At 39.7% G+C, this 22558-nt stretch overlaps 1 protein-coding gene across 7 annotated transcripts in view; it reads right to left on the bottom strand.

The window, feature by feature from the left end:
• Positions 1–1216: 1216 nt before the first annotated feature.
• RAD54B (RAD54 homolog B) overlaps positions 1217–22558 on the bottom strand; it is a 108241-nt gene continuing 86899 nt past the window's right edge. For 6 of the 7 annotated variants that reach the window (XM_061123768.1, XM_061123769.1, XM_061123770.1 and 3 more), the window contains 5 exons: positions 17013–17188; positions 10717–10978; positions 9138–9204; positions 8753–8950; positions 1218–2862 (listed from right to left, as the gene is read on the bottom strand). In XM_061123768.1, coding sequence (XP_060979751.1) covers positions 2645–2862; positions 8753–8950; positions 9138–9204; positions 10717–10978; positions 17013–17188 — 921 coding nt within the window. In that variant the 3' untranslated portion in view covers positions 1218–2644. Of the gene's footprint in view, positions 2863–8752; positions 8951–9137; positions 9205–10716; positions 10979–17012; positions 17189–22558 lie in introns of all 7 variants that reach the window. The other variant, XM_061123767.1, reaches the window with a different exon arrangement.

Raw genomic sequence — 22558 nt, 5'->3', positions numbered from 1 at the left:
CTCACAGGCAGACCTGAGAACACTGCCGGACGGGGGTCTCCTGGGAGAGGACATGCTTCCTGACCAAGCAGGCCCAAGTTCAAGGCTTCCTGGCCTAGAGCTGAGGGCCTGGGCTCCCAGAGCTGCCTCCCCAGAGCTGGGGGTCCCTCTGAGTGGCCCCACCTGGCACATCCATCTGACACCTCCCTTACATATGCGCATTATTCTCATGATGCTAGAATGAAAGCACAAGGAGGGCAGAGACTGCCTCATTTTTTGTTGGATGTGTAATCCCTAAGACGACGTCCAACACATACTAGGTATTCAATAAATAATTGTGGAATGACAGATGAATTTAATCAAAATTAAGAAAGGCGGGGATTTCAAGCAGTTCACCAATACCTAAAATGAACATAAGTCAAGATGAAGACTGAAAAGAGTTCACTGCATTTGTCAACTAGTGAATGACTGGATAGAGGCCTCTTGTATTGGGAAGAGACACTGAGAACTCTTCTGAAAATGGATAGTGGTGATGACTGTACAACACTGTGAATGTACAGACAGTAATTCATTTCGACGGGGTCTGTTTTTCAAATGTGGTATAAAGTAAAATTTATTATACTTTTTACAATGTTTTCATGTATCAGTTCATTCCATTCAAGGATTATTCTGCCAACAACTAATGACAGTTGGATGCCATCAATTATATTATTAAAGTGCTTTTCCTCGGTGATATCTCTGTGGGTAATGTCTCACGTCAGGTCACCTGGAAAACAGACCGAGCAGATCTGCAGGCAGGGAGTTTGTTAGGAGCGACATCTGTAAGGCACTGAAGGAAGCAGGTCTGGACACAGAGACAAGCTGAACGTCAATGAAACTACAACACAGGCCTCAACGGAGGGCCTCTGGAGCTGGAGTGGTCCTGAAGGCTTGTCCCAAACTGAGGCAAGGGGCTGGGCCTTTCTACCTTATATCATCAGATCAGTGGGCGCCAGTCACCTAGGGGAGGGAGGGGAACTTTGCATAAGGCAGCTCCTTTCAGCTGCGGGCTCTTCTTGGAGAGAGACTTGGCTATGAGTGGTTGTCAGTGACACTCCCAACAGCTGGATAAATGAGCAGCCTGATCCTAAAAGGGCCAACCTGGGCAGTACACCCTAGTGTCCACTACAATTAACATAGACAATAAAGAAGCTAGTCTCTTACCTTTTAAAAAATATTTTTCCACATTTATTTTTGTTAGTAAAAAAGATTTTATACCTGAGAATAATGTGATACAAGATACATTTGAAGACAGTTTTATATGTTAAGCCTCACATAAGAAGCCTATACACAAGAGTCCAGAAATGCCATTTTTGCTTTTTATTAGTTGATTACTCCCTTTCTGACAAACTTGGTCCCCAAAATGCCAGTTTGAGTCACAGATGTACAAATGTCCAGGCGTGCATATGCGTGCCGTGTCTAGTCACTCAGTCGTGTCCGACTCTTTGTGATCCCATGGACTGTAGCCTGCCAGACTTCTCTGTCCACGGGGACTCTCCAGGCAATAATACTGGAGTGGGTAGCCTTTCCCTTCTCTAAGGGATCTTCCCAACCCACTGATCAAACCCAGGTCTCCCACATTGCAATTGGATTCTTTACCATCTGAGCCACCAGGGAAGCCAAGAATATTGGGAGTGGGTAGCCTATCCCTTCTCCAGGGGATCTTCCCGATCCAGGAATCGAACCGGGGTCTCCTGCATTGCAAGCAGATTCTTCACCATCTGAGCTACTAAGGAAGCCCATAAATACCCAGGCATGGCACTACAGAGCTAAAGAACTCAGATTTGATGATAATGAGTCTTTACTCAAAATCTTAAGACCATATTCAGTCTAAAAGAAATTTCCCTAAAAAGAATCAAAAGCTGATTACAGGAGCCCTAACTGGAATTAAATGAGTAATTCCTTTCTCTTTGCAGACTTCAGTCTTGTAAAGCTTGTTTTGTACATTAATGGCAACAATTACCTCACAAACCTTCGACATGATGGTAGCTGAACCATGGTCCAGTGTATATACAATGCTTGGTGGACATGGTTTTACAGACCACGTGTCAGTCCCCTAGGAGTCAGAGGTCCCAGATTAGAAACCAGTGCTTTGAAGCATCCAGTGCTCCTCCGCATCCTGCCACAAGCTACACACCATTCTCACCCAAACTGCCCTGCAGTAACTACCACATCACATCTCAGCATCTGCTATCTTAGTCTCTCACCCTCCCTCTCCTTTGAGCTACAGTTTAAACTTAGCAAAGCTTTCAATTGTCTACCACATCTATGGCTACAACTCCTAATCGATTTAGCTTTCCCAAAGACAAGGAACTGGGTGTTTCACCTTTTAATATTCCCTATGAAAATTCCTTAGAAAGCACTTAATAAAAGCGCACAAATTATGGAATTATTGATAAACAATTATAGGATGACAGAAGTATGTCTTTAATGTGTCAATATTTAGGAACATATACAAAACATTAAACAAGTCAGTTTTGACTACCGTATCAAAACTATAATATAGTGTGCAACAAAATACATTATTATAATTAAAATAATTCTGTTTGTTTTCCAAAAGTACATTTACTTACTAGATTAACTTTTTAAAGGGGGGAGCAAAACAATGTCATAAAGTAATATTTCATTATATAGCAACAGTTTGATTGGTTATATTTTGAAAAAAGAATGATACATTTTCTCTTATTCTTTCAAGAAAAGGATCTGTAAGATTTAAATGATCTCCAGGAAAATGTTTCCACTGTTTCAGCTGTGACATGGAGAGAGGTTTCAGGGAGTCAGACTTCTGGTGATGTGGACCAAGCTGACAACTTCTAGACACAGGGAATTTTTCCAATGAATCACCTGAAAAAAGTAAAACAATAAGAAAATCCTAAGGCCAATCAATATTCTATTATACACAATACCTTTTAATTATATAATGAGTTTGTGTGATTTATTATATTTGATTACCATAGTTCATGTTAAGATGAGCAAATTCAATTGATTCATTCCTTCTACAAATATTTATAAACCGTTTATTATGTGCTAATTTGAGCAAAGAGGGCCAAAGTGGTCAACAAAAATAGACATGGCCTCTGACTTCAAGGACTTTATGATCTAACAAGAGAACTACACATTAAACAAATAATCATCCAGAGAGATAGATGTATTATAGGTCCACAATTTCTTATCTAAAAGCCTGTGGGGCCAGATATGTTTCCAAATTTAGAATATAATTGTAACAACGTGGGATAACACTTCATAGTCAAATTCATTAATTAGCTACGGCAAGAACAGTTGTACAAAAGAGATTAAAGACCATCGATGAATTCACGTAAATTTAGCTAAGGTTTCTGCCAACAACTAAGATTGAAGCAAATTTATGAAAGTGTAGTGAGGGAAAGTCGCTTAGTTGTGTCCAACTCTGCAACCCCTATATAGTCCATGGAATTCTCCAGGCCAGAATACTGGAGTGGGATCTTCTCCAGTATTCTCCAGGGGATCTTCCCAGCCCAGGGATCGAACCCAGGTCTCCCGCATTGCAGGCGGATTCTTTACCAGCTGAGCTATAAGGGAAGAAGGTGCGGGATGGGCAGAGGGGGTGGCCCACAACTTTTGGTCTTTCAAGCTTTCTAGATTTCAAAACTGGAAATAAGGAACTATGGAGCCACATTACAAATAGAGCTAAGGGTATGAAGCTAAGACAGAGAGGGCTATGAGCATGTACAACAGGAAAAGCTGACCTGTGTTACTGAGATCTGAAGGATGACAGAGTGGCCACAATGGCAAAGCAGGAAGGCCCTGAGCTCACCTTCTCCCGTGAGCACACCAGAAGAACTACTATGCAATTGTTACAAATTGCAGCTTTTTATGAGAGGGATGTGAAGACTGACAGGAGAGATTTTCCACAATTAAAGACAGAAGGAACTACAAGGAGATAGGTAGGAGAGGCAGAGATGCAGTCAGGAACCACCCCCTGGGTAGGTGACCCACAAAGGGGAGGATAATCACAATTGCAGAGGTTCTCCCCAAGGAGCAAGGGGCCTGAGGCCCACATCAAGCTCTCCAGCCTGGGGGTCCTGCACAGGGAAGATGAGCCCCCAAAACATCTGGCTTTGAAGACCAGAGGGAATTACATATGGGGAAGCCAGAGGACTATAGGAAATAAGAGACTCCATACTCAAAAGGCTCATGCAAATCTCACATGCTAAAAGTCCCAGGGCAGAGGCAATGATTTGAAAAGAATGAAAAGAACCGGTGTCAGATCCACTTGCTGATCTTAGAAAGCCTCCTGGAGAAGCAGGAGCTAACTGTAATCCCCCTGGGAACAGCCATTCCGGGGAGCTCATTCTTCCCACAAGGGCATTGATGCTGGCGAGCACCATTTTGAAGTTCTCCCTACAACCTAGCAGAACCAGGGGCCTACCTGCCCACCAGCAAGCCAACACCAGTCCCAGAAACCATAGGCCGAGCAGCTAGACAAACAGGAACCCGGCCCCACCCACCCGTAGGCCACACTCCCCCTATGACCCTCTGGGGCACACAGCCGGCAGAACCAGGACGTGGCACGGCCAGTGAACCGGCTGGAGCCACCGTATGCAGCGAGTCTGGCAGCCAGCCAGGCCAGGGACCGGCTCCAACTCCCAGGGTACCCACTCTGGCTGCCTGCCACAACAGAAGGAGCCACGCAGCCCCCAGAGGGGGCGCCTGAGATACAGCTCCGGTGACCGAGGGGAGTGCGCTGCGGGGCCCCACTGCATGACTCCTACACAGGCCACTTCTCCAACATCAGGAAAACCCCAACCTATTTAATACACAAAAATAAACACAGAGGCAAAATGAGGAGACAGAAGGATATGTTCCAAACAAGGAAATAAAATGAAAGCCCAGAAGAAGTACTGAGAGAAGAAGAGATAAGCAATCTACCTAATAAAGAGCTCAAGGTAATAATCATAAAGATGCTCAACAAACTCAGGAGATGAATGGTGAGAAGTTTAACAAGAGCTAGAAAACAGACAGAAGAACCAAACAGAGCAGAAGATAACAAAAGCTAAGGCTGCTTTGACAGTAGAATAATACCTCAAAGTACTGACTAAAAAAAAAACCAAAACATTAAAACACCCTATCAACTAGAACTGTACACTCAGCAAAGAAAGAATTTAAGAAAGAGAAAAAACACTTTGAAAAAATACTGAGAGACAACCACTAATAGACCCTTGTTGGGGGAAAAAACAAAAAATGAAAAGACAGACAGTAGAAATGAATCCAAATATATCAGTAATTATAATTAATGTAAATAGACTGAATGCTCTAGTTGAAGGAAAACATCAGACTGGATAAAAAAGAAAATCCAGGCTCATGCTATTTAAATGAGAGTTACCGAAAATGATACAGAAAGATTTAATGTAAAAGAATGGGAAAAGTATCAGATAAATACTAACAATGAGAAAGTCAGTGTAATATATTAACAGAAGACAAAATGAAAGCAAAAGACATTAGGGATAAAGCAATTCCTACATAATAAAAATATAAATAATAATAAAATAAATAATAATGAAAACATTTCACAAACAACATAAAATATATAAAGCAAAAATTGACAGAACAATGAGAAACAAATTCACTGTCATACTGTAAGATTTTAATGTATTTCTTAATAACAGACACGTCTAACAAAGAATTAGGTTATTAACGGAAAAATGGGCAAATGTTATAAACAGGTGGTTCACATAAAGAAAATACAGCTCTTAACCACAGAAAAACATTCTCAATTTCACTCATAACAAAATAAAATTAAATTAAATTAAAACTAAACAAACAAACCATTTTTCACTCTCAGACTGGCAAAAACCCAAACATTTGATAATCCTAAATTGGGAAAGCTGTGGGGAAATAGTATACTGTTGGTGGGGTATAAATGATACAACCTCCACTCCAGTGGAGGGCACGTTAGCAGGACCTATCAAAATTACAAATGCACATATTGTCTGACAAAGCAACACTGATAATTAACCTTACAAGATATTTGAACATATGGAAAAAGATGTATGAATGAAGATGCATACTGACTGAAAAGAACCTAATTACATGGCTGTGAGGTTAGATGAATAAATATGGTCTATTCATTCAATGGAGGATTATACACTGAGGGGAAAAAAAGAATGAGGAAACTCCTTCTGTAATGATATACTATTAAATGAAAAAGGTACAGAAGGTACAGAATCCTACATATACTACACTATCCCTTATGGGGGGTGGGCGGAACTGGGCAATAATATTTATTCAGAGTTCCTTGCATATGCATAAAAATACATCTAGGATACACAAGAAACTAGTAACAGTGGATTCTTATAGGGTAGCAGGACTAGAAACTAGACAGATGAGGGCATTACAGAAGGAAGTGTTTCCACCATATACATTTTATACTTTCCAATAGCTTTCACATGTAAACACTGCCAATTTTCCAGTTAAATTAGTAAATTTTTAAATCTTTAAAATAAGAAAAAAATAATTTGGTAACAGAAAATTTGACTAATATGGCAGAGCTCTAAACTAAGTAATTAAGAGAATACAAATGATTTTCATGCACAAGGGAAACATTTATTAACTGAACACACCAGGCCATACACCAAGTCTCTATAGTTGCCAAAGAATCAATATCATGCAGACCATACTTGGGACTACAGTGCAGTAGCCAGAATTCAATGACAAAAACTAAAATACACTTTAAAACATATTTTTAAATACCTCATGAGTCAAAGAAGAAATCATAATAGAAAACAAAAAATAGATGGCATATCAAAATCATGAGATTCAACTTAGTAGAAAATTTACAGCCTTAATACCCATTTTAGAAAAGAAGACTGAAAGTCATTAAGCTAAGGATTTAACTTTAGAAAATAAGGGAAAAAATTAGATAAATACAGGGCAAAAGAAAAGAAATAATTAGAGTAGAAATCACTAAAATGGAAAAAACATACAATAGAGGAGATTAATGTTGACTATATAAAGTATAAATTATTTCATGCTAGTCTTATACAGTTTCACTTCTTAAACTCATCTCAATACAATTATCAAGTGACTTCCAACTTCCAGACATTGCTTGCTCAAGTACTACTTCCAGTCGAGCGCCTATCTGAATAGTGTTCATTCTGGAGGGCTGACACTCTCAGCCTCATTTAAGCAGCACAAGCAGCGTGTGAAGTGCTGAGAAGTAGGGTGTCTCGGGCGTACTGTTGGGAAAGTATGACCTCATCAGGAGTGAGTGGTACACAAAAATAAACAGTAGGATTAGCCTGTCGTGTTTGTGTGTGTGTGTGAAACAGAAATAAGGATTAAAAACATTCCTCTAATTCTTAAATCATTATCATCAGGATTTGAATGATTTTTACTAAATAAGTCCAATTTTCCACAATTGATTCTGAATAGGCTAAATTGAGAGAACCAACAGGGTTCTAATTAAAATTTTTGCTCCTAGAGTAATGGAAATAAAAATAAAAATAAACTAAAGGATCTAATTAAAAGCAAAAGGAAACTATAAATAAAAAGACAACCCTCAGAATGTTAAAAAATAACTGCAAACAAAGCAACTGACAAAGGATTAATCTCCAAAACATACAAGCAGTTCAAGCAGCTCAGTATCAGAAAACAAATAATCCAATCAAAAAAATGGGTGGAAGACCTAAACAAACATTTCTCCAAAGAAGACAAACAAAAATGAAAAGATACTCAACACTGCTGATTATTAGAGAAATGCAAACCAAAACTACAATGAGGTATCACCTCACACTGGTCAGAACAGCCATCATCAAAAAAATCTACAGACAATAAATGCTGGAGAGGATGTGGAGAAAAGGGAGTCCTCTTGCACTGTTGGTGGGAAAGCAAATTGATACAGCCACTATTCCTTTAAAAAACTAGGAATTCAACTACCATATCACCCAGCAATCCCACTACTGGGCATAAACCTTGAGAAAACCATAATTCAAAAAGTCACATATACCCCAGTGTTCACGGCAGCACTATTTTCAAGAGCCGGGACATGGAGGTCACCTAGATGTCCCCTGACATAAAAGAAGTTGTGGCACATATATATAATGGAATGTTACTCAGCCATAAAGAGGAAGAAATTTGAGTCAGTTGAAGTGAGGTGGATGAAACTGAAGCTTGTTATACAGGGTGAAGTTAAGTTAAAAAGAGAAAAATATCGTATATTAACGCATACACATGGAATCTAGAAAAACAGTACTGATGAACCTATGTGCAGGACGGGAGCAGAGACACAGACGTAGAGAACAGACGTGGACACAGCTGGGGAAGGAGCGGGCGGGTATGAGCTGCGAGAGCAGCACTGACAGATAAACACTGCCACGTGTGGAACAGCTAAGCGGGAAGCAGCTGGACCGCACAGGCGTCTCAGCTGGGAGCTCTGGGATGACCCGGGGGTGGGGTGGGGAGGGGATGAGAGGGCGGCCCAGGAGGGAGGGGATATAGTACACTTATAGCTGAGTCATACAGCGGAAACCAACACAACACTGGAAAGCAATTATCCTCCAATTAAAAAAAAAAAAAGGGCCAAAAAAATTTTTTTTTCTCAAATACCTATGTCACAGCTGCCCTAGGATCTGAAGAGAAAATTAAACTAACATATGCAAGTGGTCAATATTTTAGTCATTCTGTTTTTAAATATTTTCAACTGCTAAAGAGAGACCAATTAACTTCATCATCATAACAGAATTAAAATACAACTAACCTGTATGATTTTCTCCTGTACATTCACAGTCAAGCAGGTCATGAGTAATGCAATGTGAACTTTCATGCAATGTGAACAAATTTTTAAGTTCTTCCACTGAAAACTGAATATGATCAGATGTCTTGGATAGGTCTACAACTGCCCCAGAAAGACCTTGCTTACTGATCTGTCTTTGATAGATCTTTTCCTCTATTGTGCCTGAAGAGAAAACATTCATTAGATTTCCTTCAGATTTTTACATCTGTCATTTTGGTAGGGTAAGATACGTTTATGCTATACTAGCTAAAAAATAGCTACCAATATTCCTGGTACTGAAGTTTAACACACAAAACACCTTTATTTACTCAAAGAGAATACATCTTTTTTCATACTGGAGGGTTACTACCTGTGGTTAGGAGTCTGTAAATATGTACAGGGTGCTTCTGACCATCTCTCCACACTCTAGACATTGCCTGTAGAAAATAAATGAGAACTCAGAGTACAACAGAAACTAATAACCTTCTCCACACAAGCAACTTGTATTCATAAATTTAAGACTAGGAATTCTACATTTCACTTATAGCTTCAAAAACCAAAGCCCAGACATACTTAAGCATTCTCCACTTCAATTTTTTTTTCCCCCGAGTTAAAGAAAGGGATGAATGAACACTTGCTATGGTACTGTAAAATAACTACAGGGTGCCAGGCAACAGTGAGAGGGTCTATTTACATAAAAAAAAAAAAAAAAATGGGATAGCAAGTTTAGGAAGTAAGAATGCAATAAACCAAGTATAGCATGGGCATTGAGGGTTTATTCTCAGTCCAAAAGGCTAATGATTCACCTCTAAGGAATCCTAGGATACCTGCAATCAGCTCAGGCTCTAGGCAGATCCCTGAGGTTTTAGGATTTATCAGTAATGCTATTTAGTAAAAGGTTAATGTTCAAACCCCGAACATTCCAAAGAAAATTCTGGCCCTCAAGCAGCTTCTGAAAACCCCTAGAATATCCTGCCTGATAAAAGCATCTTAGGTTACCTGGGGTCTTGGGCCACACCAAGTTGTTTACATTAACGATGTGATTTAGGTGGGGGCTTGGGCCAGTCTGACCTTTGCAGAGGCCAATCACGCAGGTATCTGTGCCTACATGACCTACCTCCAACAAAAAATCTAGACATCAAGGCTTAAGTGAACTTCTCTGGTTGACAAAATTCCATGGGTGTCGTCACTCACTGATGCTAGGAAAATTAAGTGTTGTCCATACAATTCCATAGGGAAAGGAAAACTGGAGGCTTGTACCTGGTCTCTCCTGGACTCTGCCCGATGTACCTTTCACCTGTGCTGATTTTACTCTGTATCCTTTCACTGTAATAAACCCTAACTTGAATGTAACTGCTTTCCTAGATTCTGTGAGTCCTTCTAGTGAATCACTGAACCTGAGGGTTGTCTCCCAGTCCCCTAACACAGCTACCAGGTGAGGTGCAAATCTATAAGTAGAAACCTCAAAACCCGTGAAGATGGACTGTACTCTGAAGAAAACCGAAGGCCGCTACTGAAATATTTTCCTAAGTAAGCTAATTTTGTATCTTCACTATACCCTGCACGAACACCGATCCTGGCACCGGTAACACCTTACTGTCGTCCCCTGACGGTCATGAGCATCCTGAAAGACCCAACTAACTACAGAGTCAAGTAGGGCCTGGAGACACAGGCTTGCGTATGGATCCTGGCATTGCCTCTTACAAGCTTCGTGACCTGGAACAAGCTTCCATACCTTCATCTGCAAAACAGAGCTTACAACACGCACACTTGTAGGACTACTGTGAGGATTAAACAGATGTAAAGCATTTAGTAGAATGCTTATTTTTAGAAAATAAAGGCTGAATATGCAGCAGTTATTATACTTCATCATCACCCTCATATCGCCACAGGCACCATATCCCCCTTCAGCATTCGATAATGTTTGTTTAATATAGAAACAGTCCTACCTGGATATCAGTAGCTGGATTCCAATCAATGTCATAGAGGATTAAGTGAGATCCTCCAATAAGGTTAAGCCCCACACCACCAGCTTTTGAACTTAACAAAAAAATAAAATCAGAAGAGTATTTACTATTAAAGCCATCAACAATTTTCTGCCTTTGAGAGATTGGGGTCTGTCCATCAAGTCTTGTATAAGTATATCCATGACGCTTGCAGACTTCTTGTAAAATATCCAAGGTTCGTGTATAGTTGGATACCAACACAACTCTGTTAATCAAAAAGAAAGAATCTTCATATACAACTTAGAAGCAGTATTTGAATTTTTTAGAGAAAAATACTAATATTATCATTGATATTTATAGAATAACCAACAGAACTTTGTATAATTAAAACATAGATTTTCTTTCAAATTCCAGTTTAAAGTCAATATCTAAGAGGGAATTCCCTGGAGGTCCGGTGGTTAGGACTCTGTGCTTTCACTGCCAAAGGCATGGGTTCAATCCCTGGTTGGGGAGCTGGGATCCCACAAGGCACATGGTGTGGCAAAAAAAAAGAAATCTACACAGAGGGATCGGGTAGAGAGGGAAGTGGGAGGGGGGATCGGGATGGGGAATACATGTAAATCCATGGCTGATTCATGTCAATGTGTAACAAAAACCACTACAATACTGTAAAGTAATTAGCCTCCAACTAATAAAAATAAATGGAAAAAAAAGAAATCTAAGAGACTTTCAGTATAAAGATAATGGAATAAACGCCGTTCTGCTTTCGTTACCTTTCTTAAGTCACCCTAAGAACAGCAGGAGAATAAGAAACACAAATTCTATCTTTGATGAAACAAGCAGAGATTTATATATGAAAACAGAGAGTAGTGGAATGGTGACCTGTTGAGGAGTGAAACCTAAGTGCCCACAGAGGGAGATACAAGCTCATTCACACAGCCACATCTTATAAAGGCAGTGCAGAAGGAAGGGGTTTAGACTGCAGCTATTACAAGAGCAAAAGCAAGTAGAACCAGGTCCTACTCCCATGAAACAAGTTGACTTCACTTTCTCAACTAGAATACTTACTCTCTGTGGAAAGTAAATCAAAGAAACTTACTCTCTGTGGAAAGTAAATCAAAGAAACTTAGACCAGGGAAGGCAGAGATATAGCAACAAACCAAAATGCAAGTCTGAGTTTCTCACGTCTCTCATCCTCTAGCAGGCTAGCCCAGGCTTCTTCACATGGTGACAAAAAGGTTCCAGGAACCCCAAGGGCGGGCAAGCCCCAGTGCACAAGACCTTTTCAAGCCCCCTGTGCTGCCACGTTTGCCAGCATTTCATGGGCCAATCCAAGTCAGGTGGCTGAGCTCAGAGTCAGAATGGGAGATGACCCAAAGTCACACAGCAAAGGGACAAGGATGGGGGGAGGGGGAACTTGAGACCATTTTTGTAATCCACCAACATTCCTATAAAAAGACTCTGCCTGTACTAACATAGGGACAACATTATTACTATTGTTAGTGGTATAGGAAGAACACTCCAGTACTAATGTTTCAGTCATTTTTTGCCCTTTCAATACTATTGTGTGGATGAATAACATTATCTAAGCATAGTTTTTCTGATACAGCTTTACTGGACTGGAGGAAGTCTGGTTTAGAATATTTTTCCCCAACAAGTTCTTAGAAGACTAGATGTAGATTGATGGGAGCAGTGATTATCTTGGTAAGGAGTCTTGGACAATCCCCTTTCATAGGTTGAGAGCTCCTCCTCCTCCACAAACATAATACTTTCAAATAAGGATAGTATTTTCATGGTTACTTTAGTGTCCCTAAAAGCAGGTGAAATCTGCAGGAAGACTGCCATGTGAGGTACAGTACAAGGTGTACCCGGCACAAGAGTGTCCAACCAAGATGTACGGGGGTTGGAATTCAGCAGGAACTCTGCTCACTAGGTTTCAAGCCATGCATGAATGCAACCAAGAGGGAAAAGGAACTTTTTAAATTTTGAAGTATTTTTTTTTAGAAATTCCATATAAGGGCCATCATCCAGACAAGTCAGGAGTTCTAATTAATCTTAATATACACAAAAGCACTGTGAAAGAGTTTAGCCTGGAGACCTAAAACACAGCTACCTGGTTCCAGTTAATGAGGGTACAGTAGACCAAGTACACACAGTAATACTATCCCTGAAATCAAACACTGTAGCAACTTATAGCTACATATTTTAAAGGTTTAGGAGATGCTTGTACATAGGCAGTTCAGCTGTGGAAAATCTGACCTCTATATCCAATTGGCCATATAAGAAAAAAAAAAAGGCTACAACTCAGCAACAACAATAAAAAACCAACCCAATTAAAAAATGGGCACAGGATTTGACATCTTCCAAAGAAAATACACAGATGGTCATTAAGTACAACAAAAGATGCCCAACATCACTAATTACTGTGTATGTGTGGGTGCATATGTGCACTTAGTTGCTAAGTTGTGTCCAACTCTTTACGACCCCATGGACTGTAGCCTGCCAGGTTCCTCTGTACATGGAATTTTCCAGGTAAGAATACTGGAGTGGGTTGCCATTTCCTACTCTAAGAGATCTTCCCGACCCAGGGATCAAACACACATCTCTTACATCTCTTGCATTGGCAGGCAGACTCTTTACCACTGTGCCATTTGGGAAGCCCCCATTAATTACTAAGGAAATGCAAATCAAAACCACAATGAGATATCATCTTACATCCATTAGGACATCAAAAACAAAACAGAAAATAGCAACACTGGTGAGGCTGTTGAGAAACTAGAATCTTTGTGCACTCTTGTTGAGAATATAAAATGGTGCAAAAAAAGAGTATGCAGGTTCCTTAAAAAATTAAAAAGAGAATTATCCTATGATCCAACAATTCTATTTCTGGATATGTATCCAAAGGAATCAAAAACATGGTCTCAAAAAGACATTGATTCACTCATGTTCACAGCAACATTATGCACAATAGCCAAAAGGTGGAAGCAACCCAATCATCCATAGGCAGATGAATGGGTAAACAAAGTATCACATACATACAGTGGACTATTATTCAGCCTTAAAAAGGAAAGAAATTCTGACACATGACAGAACATGGATGAACTTTGAGGACATTACGCTAAGTAGAATAAGCTAGTCATAAAAAGACAAAACATCGTATGATTTCACTTATATAAGGTACCTACAGTAATCAGATTCATGAAGACAGAAATTAGACAGGTGGTTACACACTTCAGTTCAGTTCAGTCACTCAGTCGTGTCCGACTCTTTGCGACCCCATGAATCGCAGCACGCCAGGCCTCCCTGTCCATCACAAGCTCCCAGAGTTTACTCAAACTCATGTCCATCAAGTCGGTGATGCCATCCAGTCATCTCATCCTCTGTCGTCCCCTTCTCTTCCTGCCCCCAATTCCTCCCAGCATCAGGGTCTTTTCCAATGAGTCAACTCTTCGCATGAAGTGGCCAAAGGATTGGAGTTTCAGCTTCAGCATCAGTCCTTCCAATGAACACCCAGGACTGATTTCCTTTAGGATGGACTGGTTGGATCTCCTTGCAGTCCAAGGGACTCTCAAGAGTCTTCTCCAACACCACAGTTCAAAAGCATCAATTCTTTGGCGCTCAGCTTTCTTCACAGTCCAACTCTCACATCCATACATGACCACTGGAAAGACCATAGCCTTGACTAGACAGACCTTTGTTGGCAAAGTAATGTCTCTGCTTTTTAACATGCTATCTAGGTTGGTCATAATTTTGCTTCCAAGTAAGCGTCTTTTAATTTCATGGCTGCAATCACCATCTGCAGTGATTTTGGAGCCCAAAAATATAAAGTCTGACACTGTTTCCACTGTTTCCCCATCTATTTCCCATGAAGTGATTGGACCAGATGCCATGATCTTAGTTTTCTGAATGTTGAGCTTTAAGCCAACTTTTTCACTCTCTTTCACTTTCATCAAGAGGCTTTTTAGTTCCTCTTCACTTTCTGCCATAAGGGTGGTGTCATCTTCATATCTGAGGTTACTGATATTTCTCCCAGCAATGATTCCAGGCTGTGCTTCTTCCAGCCCAGAATTTCTCATGATGTACTCTGCATATAAGTTAAATAAGCAGGGTGACAATATACAGCCTTGACGTACTCCTTTTCCTATTTGGAACCAGTCTGTTGTTCCATGTCCAGTTCTAACTGTTGCTTCCTGACCTGCATATAGGTTTCTCAAGAGGCAGGTCAGGTGGTCTGGTATTCCTATCTCTTTCAGAACTTTCCACAGTTTATTGTGGACAAACTAGTATATATAAAATATCATCCAATAAAACATTTTAATCAAACTGTATTAAAGAGTTCATAGAAAGTTTCCTTAGTCACGTCAGTATTATGAAAAAAGCAAATGACACTGTTAATACTCCAAAGAGGTGAAGCAGACTCCTTGACAATTAAATATAATTACTATTTTGCAAACTTTTCTCTGCATTTTTGCATTCAAAAAGTTTGAATATCTCCTACAAGGATAATTAAGACACAGTCCCTGCACTACAGGTGCTGACATAGACGAGAACTACTGATGACAGTATAACATGAGAAGAGCTCCATCAGAGGCAGGTACATGACGCTAGGGGAGTACAGATGAGGGGCCGCTAACTCAGTATGAGGCCAGGGGCTTCCAAGAGGAGAAAGCTTCTGACCTGAGTCTTAAGAGAAAGTCAGCCAGAAGAATGAGAAGTGGGGGTATTTCAGGCATAGGAACCTGCAACAGGTAAGAACAGAGGTGAGAAGCAGAGCAAACTGTAGGTTCTGCAAATAGATTCTGGTATAATTGGACAACTTGAAAGTGTGAAAGAGTCAAGAGGGATAAGGCTGGAAAAGGAGGTACCACCATGTCATGAAGAGTCTTGAACAATGTGCTATAGAGTTTAGAAATTTCTGGACGGCAACTGGGAATCTTTGAATGATTTTTAAGAAAAGGAGTAACGTGTTCACATTTGTATTTTAAAAAATATACATTTTAGGGCACAATGATATGCAATGGGATTGAAAGTCAGAGGAACACAGTTTATATGAGACCACCACAATCCAATTGTAATTACAAGACTCAAAACAAAAATCTTGGTTGTGAACAGCAGTAATTAACACAGCAGTGCAATCCAACCAGACCTCAAAAATAAATTTTTTTTAATAAATTTTTAAAAATATTTACAATAAAACTCAAAACAGGTGCTAAAAAAATTCTTGGTACCAGAAAGCAAATGGATTCCTGAGATCAAGAAATAAAAGCAATAGAATGTAGTGACTGATGACACTGGGAAAGTGCAGGAGAAAAGTGAGTCTAGAATGATGAAAGCTTTTTCTTTGCATATGGTACCATTCATCATGCCAAGGAACAGTGAAAAAAGATTTAGGCTTGCAATGGCAAAGTGATGAAGCTGGTTTGGTACATGAGAAGGCTGAGATCCAGACAGATTTAGAGTCCATTAAATTGAGGCTTGAACTAGAGATACAGATTTCGAATCAACACTATATGGCTGATAGCTGAAACTAGGGGACTAGAACTAAGGCAGGAAGGATCTTTAGAGTGAGAAGGTGGCTGAAGAGAATGTCCTTAGGAGTATCAACATTGAAGGACAGAAAGAGGATTCTTAAAGAGATAAAGAAATGAGTTAGGGGCTTCCCTGGTCGCTCAGTGGTAAAGAATTCACCTGCCAAGGTAGGAGACACGGGTTCGATCCCTGATGCAGAAAGATCCCACATCCTGCAGAGTAACTGAGCCAGGGCACCACAACCATTGAGCCTTCGCTCTAGAGCCTGGAAGCTGCAACCACTGAGCCCACGTGCCCAGCTACTGAAGCCTGCACGCCCTAGGACCCATGGCCCTAGGTGCCAACCAGAGGAGGCACCGCAATGAGACACCCGTGTGCCGCAACGAGAGAGGAGCCCCTGCTCGCTGCAACTAGAGAAAGCCCGTGCAGCGATGAAGACCCAGCACAGCCAAAAATAAACAAATTTAAAAACAGAAAATTTTTAAAAAAAAGAAACAAGTTAGGTGTTACATATCAAAAGACATCTCTAGGGTTTTTTAAATATAGGTATTTACTTTACATTTAGTTTTTCTCAGATAAAAACTTACAGACACATTGGTAATGGCAGGTTTATAAAAGACTAGGAGCTGACCATGCTCCCAAAAAAGAAAACAACTTGTCTTTAATGTTTTCTTTTTTTCAAAAAGAGGCAGTGAGGAAAGGGAGTAAGGACATGGTCTAAGCTGAAATCCATAAGCACATAGAAGCGGTTTATTAAACCGCGCTCTTACTTTTCAGCAGGACGAAGTTCGCGGATAACGGCTAAGAGCTTTGACAGCACCTGCAGTTTTCCAGACTCTTCCTCAGTAAACATGATCGGGTTGTAATCAGCAGGGAACACATTCATCAAGCCTTCATAGAGATTTCTTTCTTCACTCTCATCCCAAGTTGAGTTGCTTTCTTTTTCCTGTTAAAAAGGGTAACTGTCAACCCTGGTTCATGTTTTTTAAACAGGGAGGAAAAAATGCTTAAATTATGGGTAAAAAAAAAAAAAAATGAAGTTTAATAGCTACCTGAAAAGCCCACTCTAATTGTTATGTAAATCTTTAAAGGTCACAATTCGACCATGTTTGATTACAGTGATTACAGAGCAGTTCTAATGATGTCTCCAAAATGCCTGCTCCCTGAACCCCACAAGGGCAGTAGCATCGCCAATGTGTGATCAAGGGGGAGGCGGGTAGCAGAGAAATAAACGGGAGGAAAACAGAGGGCAGACAGTGCTAGGAAATCTGTGCGCTCTGAAACCCTGAGGATCCTCATCACTGCTGCCTCCTTTTCTCTCTTCTTCCCTCCTTCTCTCCCTGCCGTTCCTTTTCTCTCCTGATTTGCAGGCTCACACAGCACCTCCCAGGTGATACTCAGCACAAACTCAATCTTATCCACTTCTTCTACAAGAAGGAATAATTCTGCCAACACATTAACAGAGAAATTTACTGTTAGTTACAATATTTTGGCTTTTTTACAAAAGGTTTTTGTATATTATTCCAAAGAGATTATCACCACCTCCAAAACTCCCCCGCCAAAACTGACATGTGAGCCCAAAACTGGAGATTACACTTGTTAATGACTGCATCACTTTTTTAGATTAAATTTCTGGGATTGGCAGTCTCCTCACTCTCTCCCACATTTAGCAGATTTTTCACTGTTCCTGAAACTTTGTTCAGCCTATGTCCCCTGCCTGGAATGTTCCGTCACTTTTTTTATTTTGCCCAATTATCGCACTTCTATAAACACTTGAGGACCCAATGCAAATTCCACCTGATTACTCACAGACACCTTTTGGGGGGCATTAAGTCTTAAAACTTTATGGTTACACAGTACATTTCAACTTTGAATTTATTTAGTTGTACAATTAACAATTTTTTAAAATAATTCCCTAATGCTTTAATGTGTAATATTTCACTAATACTACTAGAAACATCTTAAGGGCAGTGAGTCCTGTAGCATAAATTGCTTGGCACAAAGTACTAATTTTAACTTGGCTTATTCCCAAAACATAGCAATATTTGCGTAAAATCACTTGATTAAAAATACTTGGAACCCTAAGATATTTTACATAACTGGGATATATATGAGAGGAGAGATGGTTGCTGGCTGCTTTGGGTTAGGTTTCCTACACCAATGCCTACACCTTGGCAGGGTTATCAAAGGATGACAGACCCTGGGTCCAATCTACAGCTTTTCATGTTCAGAAACTTGCATATGCTTAAGCTCTAGGGAAATGAGCCATACTAACCAAATTAAGAGACTAAATCAGACTATAAATTATATAAATTTATTGACCTATAAATGAGGCCTGACTATTTAAACCGACTGGTCTATGTATTCTATCCTATAAACAGTCCATGGGGAAACCAAATTATTAGCACTACGCTGTCTGGTGAACAATAAACCAAAATACAAGGGAGGTGAGTGATCCTAAGGCACAAGAGTTCTCAGCCAGGAGCACATAATCAGAATCACTCGGGGCAGCTTTTTCAAAATCTTCATGACTGGGTCCTACTCTCAGAGAATCTGAATGTCCTCTAAACAGTGTCCCTGAAAACTATAATGTATACTCCTAATTAAGAATCAATTAACAGATAACACCTTTATGCTGAGACAGCCTGATTCATGGAGATGCATCACAGAGATTTACCAGTTAGACTTCCCAAATCAACTAGACAGGGCAATCTCTTCTCTGACTCTATGCAACCCAATACTCTCCTTATAAGAAGATACACATATATCATATATAAGAAGATACACAGAAATACACAACTCATATAAGTTGTGACTTATTTTTATTGGTTATATCCATGCACATTTCCTGAAGAGAAACCCATCATTTTGAATGAACTTGGGAAAACAATCTAGTTTCAGTTGGAACACATTTATTAAGCCATTGCTTAAAGGTTACTTATATATAAAGGCTCATTTCAGTCATTTTCTTATTGATCCTTACTTGCTATGATGTTAGAGGGATGGTAAATTATGTCCTCTATTTAAAGTTTGTAGTATACTCTGCCTGTTAATAGTTAAGCGGTACATTCTGGGTCATCATAGGTTTTTTCTTTTAAGGAAGAATTCTGGCTTCTTTTTTTGCTGGGCATCATGCCCAAAGAGTTTAATTTTTATCACTGTGTTTAGAATCTGTTCCTTTAAAAGTTGCTTAATAAATTGTTATAATCCTGTCTACTGCAGAGTTATAGAGAGCTGACTTCTCCTATGATAAACTATGTAAATATAATCCACTGTAGGAATAAACACGGAGAAATGTGACAGAACACTACATCTCCTAAATACATAATTAATGACCTCTGCATAACGTAGCACCCACAGGTTTTCTTTCGATTTGTTTGCAAATTATTTTACTATTTAAATAAAAATTAAAAAAAAAATTAAGGGTGAGTTGGGGATAACAGGGTATTAATAGTTACTGTACAGCTTCCATGACCAGGCATTCTGCTAGGTTCCTTCCATCTTCTTTCATCAAATTGCCTCAATAACATTTTCAGGAGGTTATTATTATCTCTGTCTTCCAGTTAAGACAAACTAAAGCTCACAGACATAACCTGGCCATGGTTAAATAAGTAGTACAGAAGAATAAGTAAAATGAGTTAAATAAATAAGTAGTACAGAAGAATAAATCCAAGAAGGCAAAGTTGTTGTCTAAGGAGGCTTCCCAAATATCTGAGAAAAGAAGAGAATTAAAAGGCAAAGGAGAAAGGGAAAGACATACCAAACTGAATGCAGAATTCCAGACAATAGCAAGGAGAGATAATAAAGCCTTCTCAAGTGAACAATGCAAACAAATAGAGGAAAACAACAGAATGGGAAAGACTAGAGATCTCATCAAGAAAATTGGAGATAGCAAGGAAACATTTCATGAAAGGATGGGCACAATAAAGGACAGAAATGGTAAGGATATAACAGAAGCAGAAGAGATTAAAAAGAAGTGGTAAAAATATACAGAAGAACTATACAAAGAAGGTCTTATAGGACCCAGCAAATCACAATGGTGTGGTCCCTCACCTAGAGCCAGACATCCTGGAGTCAAGTGGGCCTTAAGAAGCATCACTACGAACAAAGCTAGTGATGGTGATGAAATTCCAGCTGAGCTATTTTAAATCCTAAAAGATCATGCTGTTAAAAAGTGCTGCACTCAGTATGTCAGCAAATTTGGAAAACTCAGCAGTGGCCACAAGACTGGAAAAGGTCAGTTTTCACTCCAATCCCAAAGAAAGGCAATGCCAAAGAACGTTCAAACTATCTTACAACTGTGCTCATTTCATGCTAACAAAGTTCGGTTCAAAATCCTTCAAGTTAGGATTCAGCCATATGTGAACCAAGAACTTCCAGATGTCCAAGCTGTTTAAAAAAGGCAGAGGAACCAGAGATCAAATTGCCAACATCTGCTGGATCATAGAGAAAGGAAGGAAATTCTGAAAAATATCTATTTCTGCTTCACTGACTGTGGTAAAGCCTTTAACTGCATGGATCACAACCAATTGGAAAATTCTTAAACAGATGGGAATACTAGACTACCTTACCTGTCTCCTGCGAAACCTGTATGCAGGTCAAGAAGAAAGTTAGAACCAGACATGGAACAAAGGACTGGTTCAAAATTGGGAAAGGAGTATGTCAAGGCTGTATACTGCCACTCTGCTTATTAACTTATATGCAGAGCTGTTGCTGTTGTTCAGTCGCCCAGTCATGTCTGACTCTGCAACCCCATGACTGCAGCACTCCATGCCTCTCCATCCCTCACCATCTCCTGACATTTGCCCAAGTTCATGTCCACTGCTTCAGTGATGCCATCCAGCAATCTCATCCTCTGACGCCCTCTTCTCCTTCTGCCCTCAATCTTTTCCAGCATCAGGGACTTTTCCAATGAGTTAACTGTTTGCATCAGATGACCAAAATACTGGAGTTTCGGATTCAGAATCAGTCCTTCCAATGTACTTTGCACAATATGCAGAGTACATCATGCAAAATGCAGGACTGGATGAATCACAAGCTGGAATCAAGATTGCCACAAGAAATATCAACAACCTCAGATATGCAGATGATACCACTCTCATGGCAGAAACCAAAGAGGAATTAAAGAGCCTCTTGATGAGGGTGAAAGAGGAGAGTGAAAAAGCTAAGAATACTCAAAAAACTAAAATCATGGCATCCGGTCCCATTACTTCATGACAAATAGAAGGGGAAAAAGTGGAAACAGTGATGATTTTCTTTTCTTAGGCTTCAAAATCATGGCAGATGGTGACTGCAGCCAGGAAATTATAAGACACTTACTCCTTGGAAGAATAGCTACGACAAACCTAAAGAGCATATTAAAAAACAGAGACATCACTTTGCCAACAAAGGTTCATATAGTCTAAGCTGTGGTTTTTCCAGTAGTCATGTACAGATGTGAGAGTTGAACCATAAAGAAGACTGAGCACTGAAGAATTGATGTTTTCAAATTGTGGTGCTGGAGAAGACTCTTGAGAGTCCCTTGGACACCAAGGATATCAAACCAGTCAATCCTAAAGGAAATCAACGCTGAATATTCTGTGGAAGGAAGCTGAAGCTCCAATACTTTGGCTACCTGATGTGAAGAGACGAGTCAACGGAAAAAACCCTGATGCTGGGGAAGACTGAGGGCAGGAGGAGATCGGGGTGACAGAGGATGAGACAGTTAGATAGCATCACTGACTCAATGAACAAGAATTTGAGCAAACTTCGAGAGATAGTGAAGGACAGAGAAGCCTGGCGTGCTGCAGTCCATGGGGTTGCAAAGAGTGGGACACGACTTAGAAACTAAACAACAGTGTCAGAGTTGGGACTGATTCTTTGTTCCAAATCCAAAAGAGAAAGTTCTCACTGTAGCCCAAACTGCTTTATGTTCATATTCAAATGGACAGCTCAACTACGTAGCCATTAAAAACCGTATTTGTAGAAGGCATCTAATTTGGGGAAATGTTCACAATTTATTTAGTTAAAAAAATAGATTTTTAAATAATAAGCATAGCATCATTAGAATTAAGTTTCTCTAGAAAAAGACTACACATGTGTATCTTTAAGTTCCTATTTCCTCACCAAAAAATGGAGATGGTAATAATAATACTTACTCCATAAAATTTTGTGAAGTAAAACAATATTTGCTAAGTACTTAGTGTTTTGATACATGTAAGTGTTTAATAAGCATCAACTAAGATTATTATTACTAATACAAAATGTGGTTTTCTCTAGCTGAAGAGCTTTACCTCTTTATAACAAATTCCTCAAAGTGGTATTGCCAGGCCACAAG

This window comes from Dama dama, chromosome 21, assembly GCF_033118175.1.
Source record: "Dama dama isolate Ldn47 chromosome 21, ASM3311817v1, whole genome shotgun sequence".
NCBI lineage: Eukaryota > Metazoa > Chordata > Mammalia > Artiodactyla > Cervidae > Dama > Dama dama.
Note: the sequence above shows the minus strand (reverse complement) of the source record. Positions and strands in the feature narration are given on the sequence as shown.